This window comes from Oncorhynchus gorbuscha, linkage group LG13 (assembly GCF_021184085.1).
Source record: "Oncorhynchus gorbuscha isolate QuinsamMale2020 ecotype Even-year linkage group LG13, OgorEven_v1.0, whole genome shotgun sequence".
Classification (NCBI taxonomy): Eukaryota; Metazoa; Chordata; class Actinopteri; order Salmoniformes; family Salmonidae; genus Oncorhynchus; species Oncorhynchus gorbuscha.
Genome location: NC_060185.1, coordinates 52,647,493 through 52,657,161, shown reverse-complemented (window position 1 = coordinate 52,657,161; position 9,669 = coordinate 52,647,493). Strand labels below are relative to the sequence as shown.

Genomic DNA, 9,669 nt, shown 5'->3' with positions numbered 1-9,669 from the left:
GCCCATTCACTGAATATACTGTTAAATAACTCTGAGTGACACACAAAAGCTTAAGGATGCTGAGCGCTAATGCTAGCTTATTAGCATTAGCCAACCTTTATGTTGAGGTCGACTAACTAGTTAGCTACCACCAACCCTGCACAAGCCTGTGGCTAACTCTGTTGCTTCTGCTGCACTTTGACTTTCTGACCATTATGCCCTCTCCACCTCATTCACTGCTGTCTCAACTTGCTCAACTTGCTCGCTTTTTTGCGACTGCTTTCGGAAGATGTTCCGAATATCCATATTTGCTCTGTGCTATATGCTCATCCAATCACAGCAGGCATCACTCCAGGGACTTCTTGCAGTGTCTGCTACTGCCTAGCGCAGTATGTTGTATTATTTATTTTTGTCATTAACGTGTAATACTGCATAGCGCAAGTGATGGAAACTCATCAGACGGAAATAAAAATGATAATTTTTTTGGGTACGAGGAAAGACTGAAGCCCTAGAAGCCCAGGCCTAATGATGTCACTGCTACTGACTAGATAACAGAAGCCATAGGGGGTCAAGATGGAGCACGGTCAATTGGCCTTTGCACACCTTTCTCGCTGCTGGCATTCTGGTCCCGTCAGTATAGAGGAACTCACACTAATGCCCTGGACCAGAGCAGCATTCTCCTAAATATTTCCCTCCAACATGTCAGGGTTCACAACTGGTTGCTTTATTATGTCCCTCGCTGCAGATGGAAATGGATCCCGACATTGTGAACCGCAACACCGAGCTGGATGACATCCTCAGACAAATATCAGAGCTGGACAAATGGAGAAACATCTTCAACTCCCGTGGGTAAGTTCGAGAAGTCAATTTCACCTTTCAAATGATTGTTTTCTTTGGTTCATTCCATAGGCCTGTGCAGTAATTATGAGAAGTCTATGCTGTTTTATAGCCTTAACACATCTAGTGCATAAAGATATATTCAAGCAAAACCATGCACATTACTTTAAACTTATCAGATCATATTTATTTACAGGTTGGAATTACAAGATTGTATCATTAAAGTAAGTTGTCTGTTTTCTTTTACATTAAATAACTTGAAAATGCCAAAATGAACTTTGGCTCATTCTTGAATCTGGATTTCATTCCCATAAAATGCCTTGGCATGGATTCATTGCTCACCAATGCAATGAATAGAAATGTGACTTTGTTGAATACATTGAAATACATAAAACAGTTTTAAAATGTTTTAGATATACACTGAATGTACAAAACATTAAGAACACCTGCTCTTTTCATGACAGACTGACCAGGTGACTACAGGTTAAAGCTAAGACCCCTTATTGATATCAGTGTAGATGAAGGGGAAGAGACAGGTTAAATAGGGATTTTTAAGCCTTGAGACAGTTGAGACATGGATTGTGTATGTGTGCCGTTCAGAGGTTGTATGGGCAAGACAACATATTTAAGTGCCTTTGAACAGGGTATGGAAGTAGGTGCCAGGCACATTGGTTTGCATCAAGAACTTTAACACTGCTGTGATTTTCACACTCAAGGCAGTTTCTCGTGTGTATCAAGAATGGTCCACCACCCGAAGGACATACAGACAACTTGACACAACTGTGGGAAGCACTGGAGTCAATGTTGGCCAACATCCCTGTGGAACGCTTTCGACACCTTGTAGAGTTCATGACCCAACGAATTGAGGCTGATCTGAGGGCAAAATGGGTGGAGTGTGCAACTCAATAAAAGGAAGGTGTTCTTAATGTTTTGTACACTCAGTAGCCTACTTATAAATACAAATCCATTTAAAAGAGATTCTTAGTTTTATGACATTCTCTTTGTGAATCCATAACCACATATTGTGACCATAAGCACTTGCACACCTGCATCTCCCATCTCACCTGCACTTCTTGCATAAGTCAGTTAGGCTAAAGCTTACATTTTCAGTGTGATAGCTGATCCTATGCAGATGCTCTTCTCAGATAACCGCATGTCACTCCTATCCAATCAGACAACGTGGTGCAGTGTGTGTGGAGGGGTGGGGTGGGGGGGAGGGCTTTTCGTCACTGAACCTGATCTGCCTCGGAAAGACCAGGAGCGGAGAGAGGAGAGAGAGAAGAGAAAGAGAGAGAACTGGGTGGGGCATATATGTTTACTGCTCACCCAGCAAGGCTTACTCTATCTCTCCCTCTGTCGTCTATTTCTCTCTGTATCCTTCGCTCTCTGCCTCTCCCTATTTTAATTTCCCCCTATATATCTCCCTGTCTACCACACCTCTTGGCGACTTCATGTGGAGAGTGTGTATAGTATAGGTATCGTCGTGCTGTAGTTAGGGTTAAGGGTGTCGAGGCCCCGTGGCGTGATGACAGACTACCAGGAGCTCCTACAGACCATCCGGGATCTGCAGCCCTCCAGACTTGGCTACATCGAGATCCTTCAAGAGGAGGTAAAGAGGAACCAGGATGTGAGTGATGACAAATACCTCCGGCAGTGTTGGAGCCAATTAGTTTCAGTTCAGAACACAAATTGGCAATAAAGTCCATTCAGGATGTGAATTGACGGAATTTAAATTAAATTGACTCCAAACCTGACCTCCACTATCCCTGTGCTGGTCCCCTCCAGAGCCAGCATAACTTTTCCACAACCTATTTGCCTCTATGTCTGTCCTTCTCTTTCTCCGCTTCCATTCCTTTCTCAGCATACCTTTTGGCAACTACATGTAGAGTGTGTATAGACTCCTAGAGAGTATGTGTATGGCCCCATCCAGTCACATGACAAAACAACAATATGCTATAGAACTGGGTCATTCAGTGCCTTCAGAAAGTATTCACACCCCTTAACTTATTCCATATGTTGTTACAGCCTGAATTCAAAATTGATTAAATATTTATTTTCTCACCCATCAACACACATTAAACCATAACGACAAAGTGAAAACATGTTTAGACATTGTTGCGGTAATTTCGCGTATAGTTTACAAACCACACACAAGTCAGAGTTCTATTTTAAAGTCCATCTTTAATAACATGAGCTTCACCATACCCTTTGACTCTCAGATCAATTCAGTGTCTATAAATGAATTCTCTGAGAGTACTTACAAAATAATACTTAGTATCTTTTATAGCCAAGATACACCCCTCTCAAATCACATGACGAACCACAGATCTTAGGAACTTCACAAAGGGCCTTTTACTTGAGAGAGGAGTATCCCATAGCCAGATAGCATTAGCTATAAATTATCATTCAGTTTGGTCTCTTAGACGAGGTTCTACTTCTCGTTCTTGGTACTTCATAGAACCAAAACATTACCTCATCCAATGGCATATATCAATTGTCAATTCTAGATACTACCATCTCAAATACACCCCCTCCTGGACAAGCTCACGGAGGGGAGTGGGCATCTAGGTCATATACTAGGTCAAGATACATGCAACATCAGAGGGGTAATACAATGGTTCCAGACACTGCCATACTCCTCCCCCCAATGGGAAAAGGAGGGAGTGACTGGAGTACAGACATGGTGGAGCCCTTCACATGGTTTAGGAATAGTTACAGACACATTCAAATATGAAGACAATGTTCAAACCTGACTTCTCCCTTTCTGATATTCTGCATATTACCAGACATGTAAAAGACAAGCCTGACCTCTCCCCTCTCTGGGCCCCAAGTGACTTTTCCCTGGAGAAGAAAGGAAAATGCAACTGCCAACAGTATAGTCCAAAAGAAGACATTCTAATGACAAGTATAAAGTAAATAAAACATCTTATTTATCTATGTTACCTAATTCTGATTCAGCTACGACAACATGGACTCCGGGTGAGTGTCATGAGGCGCAGGTGTGCGATCATTGTTGATCATTGCGAGACAACCATTTGTCACGACTTCCGCCAAAGTTGGTCCCTCTCCTTGTTTGGGCGGCTTTCGGTGGTCGAAGTCACCGACCTTCTAGCCATCGCTAATCCTCTTTTCATTTTCCTTTGGTTTTGTCTTGTCTTGTATGACACCTGGTTCCAACCCCATTCATTACATGTTGTGTATTTAACCCTCTGTTCCCTCTCACTGTCCTTGTCAGTGATTGTTTGTTTGTAAGCATTGTGCAAGATATGTTCTGGTGTGCAACAGGTTTTTCTACCCATTTGTATTATTTGTGTATTTTGGTTTTCTGAGTTTTCTAGCACTGCTCAGTTTTATACCAAGTTCGATATATATATATATATTTTACATTTCCAAAAACATAATTCCACTTTCACATTATGGAGTATTGTATTTAGGCCAGTGAACAAATCTAAATTTCATCTCTTTTAAATTCAGGCTGTAACACAACACAATGTGGAAAAGGTAAAGGGATGTGAATACTTTCTGAAGGCACTGTACATGTGCCACAGTGTCCAAACTGAATGGAAAACAAAACAGCCATGAGGGCAACTGTGTTGACAGCTGAGAGATGGAGACAGAGAGACACATGGCGGCAGAGAGTTTAACCATATGTTTACCGTCATCTCATTCATGTAACCTTATCATATTGCAGGTTCTTGTTGATTGGATTAATGTCAAGATTCAATTCAAGGAGTCTTATAGAGCAGCAAACTAGACTGCTGATAATGTACCCTTTGAAAGGTATTTTCCCAGAGATCGCAGTCACGGTAAAGGCTGTGCATGTCAGCTCAATTGTTATTTACCTTTAAAAGTCTGTTATAGGGTGCTGCGGATTGACACCTAGCCTGAACCTCTTTTAAAGAATGTGGGGCTTTCTCAAAGAAGAGGAATTGTGTGTTTTTGGAATATGTGGGACATTGTGAACGATAAGGTGGGATCTTTCTGAAGGTCTCTGTCACGTCTCTCTGCAGAGGCCTCTGGAGAGGACTAAGCTTGAGGAGGAAAGCGAGGATGGCACAGGCAGGCCACCGTCCACAGCACAGCCGCCTTGTGGAAACACCAACCTATCGACAGTGCCCTACTCTATCCCCCGGGCCCTGACTGTCTCTCCTAGCCTAGGAGGGCTCCCTATCACACCCGAGTTAGCTGGGGTGAGTCTGCACTAGCAACATGAGCTGGTCACTTGACACCTGCTGCTTCCAATTGCTGTGTTTGTGTGTTTCACTGTGTGTGAGTGTGTATGTGTGCGTGCCAGAGACAAAAGAGCAGCAATACGGAGACCTTATTTATTCATGGTCTTCTTAAGCAATGGATTGAGTTAGCAAGTGTGGTCATCTGAAAACAAGTTAACAAGGTCTTTTACTACAGCCAAATTATCTGGAAACTGTTTTTGAGTAGTTGTTTTCTGTACAGTCTCTGTTGACATCTGTCAAAACTAGGACTGTGGAGGTCATTACATTTTGTCAGCTGGTGATTGTCAAGCAAATAACTTCTGGTCTCACGGTAATTAACCATTAATTAACATAAACACATTTAACATCTCCTGGATTCCACGCATAGCCTACAAGCCACTGATGCTGACCTTTGAAACATCTACATTTCAAAAGGTAATAATAAATCCATGTAATAGACTACACCATCACAATAAACCCATTATTTATTTTAGACAGGGCTAAAGAAACACTATGATATGAAGAAAATGTTGTGTATTTCAGAAGAACAGAATAACATACTCTGAGTTGTCCTTATGTTAGGGCCTAATATGGCTTTGCCATGTGGCTGTGGGCTACACTAGTTCAATTAGCAAAAAAGATTTGATTAGAATTTTGTGGCATTATTTTATAGTATGAATAATACAATTAAACATAGCTGAATAAAAAAGAAATAATATATTCTCCAAACGATTTCCGAGGGAGTGTGCACGTGGCTATCCTGTGTTGAGCAGTTAACAAAGAAACACGTCCTCATATATGCTTAATTTAGAGTTATTTATGCAACTTTAGTTGCGATACAAACGTTGGGCTATGTGTTTTGATTTTTAATACATTCTAATGCATTCATGTCTGCATGATGCGATTCTAATGATGATTTGAAAAAAAGCAGCATGAAAGGCATAAGCTCTGCTCCTTGTGCAGGCTGCACACACTTCATCAGTTTCATCAGTTTCTCATTCACAATTTGACAAGCACTTGATAATATTCTCACCAGGCCTCAAATCTACTGGCGCATCCCCCTTGTGTGTCATGCCTTTTACAGCCAAAGTGGCCATTGTGCCCTTGGGCTGAATATAATAATTTTAATTCCCTTCTCCCAGCAGCCTGCTCCGAAGCACCTCTCACTCACAAGGCGCTCTCAGATATTTCAATTCTTATTAGCCAATACCGGTCACTTGATCGGGTCGTTCCCACAGCCATCTCACCTCCAAAGTAGGCTACAAGTGAAGACAATCAGGGACGCAACTGTGAGCGTCCCTATTATCGAATTCCAACGCGCATATTGAAGATGTTAGAAGCATTGTCCACATTTACATCACGAGACTACTATACCTTATAATACAAAAGTTGACCTATTCTATTGCTTAATTTGTCCTTCTGCGCGAAAAATAAATATTCCAAACATACTCTGGGACAGTCGTGGGATGCGATAGATCACCAATTAATACAACCACTCGCATCAAAAAAAACTTTCAAAGCAATGAGGCTGATACAACAGATCAGAACATTTAGCTTAAAATGTTGATAAACTGTTAGTCTATTTCTTCGTATTATAAACACAGTAATGCACACACGGCAGTAGGCTATAAGTGGAAACGTCCCAAAATGCAAAAAGAATTGTTCTCAAAAGTGACTGCAAATGCTTTATTATAAAGGTGCATTTTTATGGTGAAAATGATCTTCCCCAAACTTTAAACTGCTACGCTGCCTACGTATGCCAGTTAAGCTGTTATTTGGCCACATTAGTTTGATACAAACCTTATCAAATCATATAGGCCTATGAGCTTGGCTACATGAGGTGTGACTATGATTGGAAAAGTCGCAACAAAAGGCATGCACTGTTTCTAGCTTTACTGCACAAGCTGGGAATCATTCGCAAGTGATAACACATAATTCACAAGTGATAGCCTAATATTGTCACCGATCAGACTATAGCCTATTAAATAATATGCTGTATGTGTGATATTCGTTTTCAATGGACCATTATCATGCACGTGTCTCGGAACAGGGGCAAGGGGAAAAAAGTATTCACACCCCTTGACTTTTTCCACATTTTGTTACGTTACAGCCTTATTAAAAAATTAATTACATTTTGTTCCATCATCAATACCCCATAACTACAAAGCAAAACAGGTTTTTAGAAATTTTTGCAAATGTATAAATTTTATTTTTAAGTATTCAGACCCTTTACTCAGTACTTTATTGAAGCACTATTGGCAGCAATTACAGCCTTCTTGGGTATGACACTACAGGCTTGACACACCTGTATTTGGGGAGTTTCTCCCATTCTTCTCTGCAGATACTATCTAGCTTCGTCAGGTTGGATGGGGAGCGTAGCTGCACAGCTATTTTCAGGTCTCTCAAGAGACGTTAGATCGGGTTCAAGTCCGGCCGGGCCACTCAAGGACATTCAGAGAATTGTCCCGAAGCCACTCCTGCGTTGTCTTGGCTGTGTGCTTATGGTGAACCTTCACCTCAGTCTAAGGTCCTGAGCACTCTGGAGCAGGTTTTCATCAAGGATCTCTCTGTACTTTGCTCCGTTCATCTTTCCCTCCATCCTGACTAGTCTCGCAGTCCCTGCTGCTGAAAAGCATCCCCACAGCATGATGCTGCCACCACCATGCTTCACCGTAGGGATGGTGCCAGGTTTCCTCCAAACCGGATGCATGGCATTCAGGCTAAAGAGTTCAATCTTGGTTTCATCAGACCAGAGAATCTAGTTTCTCATTGGTCTGAGTCCTTTAGGTGACTTTGGCAAACTCCAAGCGGGCTGTCATGTGCCTTTTACTGAGGAGTGGCTTCCGTCTGGCCACTCTACCATAAAGGCCTGATTGGCAGAAGTGCTGCAGAGATGGTTGTCCTTCGGGAAGGTTCTCCCATCTCCACAGAGGAACTATGGAGCTCTACCAGAGTGTCTATAAAGTTTTTTTAGACTACTAATGACCATCAGCAGCATCAGAGCTTGGAGAAGCCTAGTTACCATGTGGAATTTGACTGTGGTCATGACTCGTGACCGCCAGTGTGGTGGTAATACGATCACCATAACAGCCCTAGTCTAAACGAATGTGAATCTTGCATGGACGGACAGGGACCAGAAAAAGGCCGGGCATTTCTAATAGGTCCATTTTTTTTGTCCTTAAAGCCACCACATTGGCCTATTTTCTTCCTTGACCCTAACACATTATTTGCCAAATAATGATACTTTCGCACAAAGACCCCAGTTGAGACAGGACCACTGGGCGAAAGATGGACCAGCCCATCTGACATTTGCCAAAACTGTCCTTTGCCTTTTGCCTCTCTAAATAAGTAGACATTTACCTAGAGTTGAATTACAGAGGTAGAGTTTAGATTAGAAATATATAAAATAGATGTCAAGCTCTGGTAGAGGATACGTTTTGTTTGTCTTTCAGAACCTCAGGAAGATTTTGTTCGGCAATACTTTTTACGTCTTCAACTATGAGTGGAAGAAGTCCTTCTTCAAATTCAGGGAGCCCTACTCCAACCTATCCTATGCCCTGGAGGCCGAAAGAGTGAGTAAACAAACAGTGTGTGTGTGTCTCAATCTCCCCTTGTGCACTCATTCAATATGAAGCAAACAAGTGCACACTTCAGAAGAAAGGACCGATTTATTGGGATTACAACCAGTGTTGAGGAGGGGAACTTTGAAACAGGGTGGAGAGACTTTGGTCAAGAGTAGCAGTGTGGACTTTTGATCATTGAAGGATAATTGACTTGAATAGACTAGTAAAACTTGCCCCTACAGAACCAAATCGTTTTTTAAAAACCCTATATGCTAATTATATATGTTTTTAAATTCATCATAGTGAAAATACTTGCATTTAATGAATTCAAGGTTGATGGTGTCAACAGTTGATGCTGTTCTTAGGAAGCTCTGTCTTCCCCAATGAATTCAATATCAACCGCAGTGTTTTCAGGTCCCCATAGACTTTACACTGGGCCAGTTTCTGCATGCCTAGCCAGTTATTGTTGATATGGTACACACTGCCCTTCCCATCAAAACAAATTATTTAAAGAGTATTGAAGGCATTAAAGGGGATAGTTCACTTTTTTAAAGTTAAGCAAATGTTTCGCATACCTCGGGTTTGGTTGCATCCAAACCATTTGAAATCCAATTGTTGATTTATCAAGCTGCGCCATAAATGCTAGCCAGGAGATTCTGGACGCTGCTAACTAACCAGCTAACAAACTTAGAGAAGGTATGAATGAAATGGCAGCACTGTATGTTGTTTACTATCATTCTAACCATGTAGAATTGTTACCTTTTTTACATATACCCACAAGAATCAAATGCGGTTATTTAAATAATTACAACAGCCGTAGGCAGCATTGTAGATGGTTTCATAAGGGCCTCATTAAGGTGATGAACTAATCACAACGGCACGCCCTGTATTTTTGCCCAATCTGAGTCTAATTTAAGAGATAGTTATACCTGTCAAATAAATGCGATGATGACACAGTTGTTATCTCAGACAGAGGATCAACTGTTGATATTCCTACAAGCTGAAAAGATAGTTCTGAAATAATGCCGCCCCCCTCCTTGTGACGCCTCAGTCCAAAGACCCATACTGCTACACGTACT

General features: G+C 41.6%; 1 protein-coding gene across 1 annotated transcript in view; it reads left to right on the top strand.

The window, feature by feature from the left end:
- The first annotated feature begins 730 nt into the window (after window positions 1-730).
- Window positions 731-9,669, top strand: part of mindy4b (MINDY family member 4B) — a 33,682-nt gene continuing 24,743 nt past the window's right edge. The window contains exons 1-4 of the mRNA XM_046296491.1: window positions 731-828; window positions 1,013-1,040; window positions 4,827-5,006; window positions 8,480-8,599. Of these exons, the coding sequence (XP_046152447.1) occupies window positions 731-828; window positions 1,013-1,040; window positions 4,827-5,006; window positions 8,480-8,599 (426 nt within the window). The remainder of the gene's footprint in view (window positions 829-1,012; window positions 1,041-4,826; window positions 5,007-8,479; window positions 8,600-9,669) is intronic.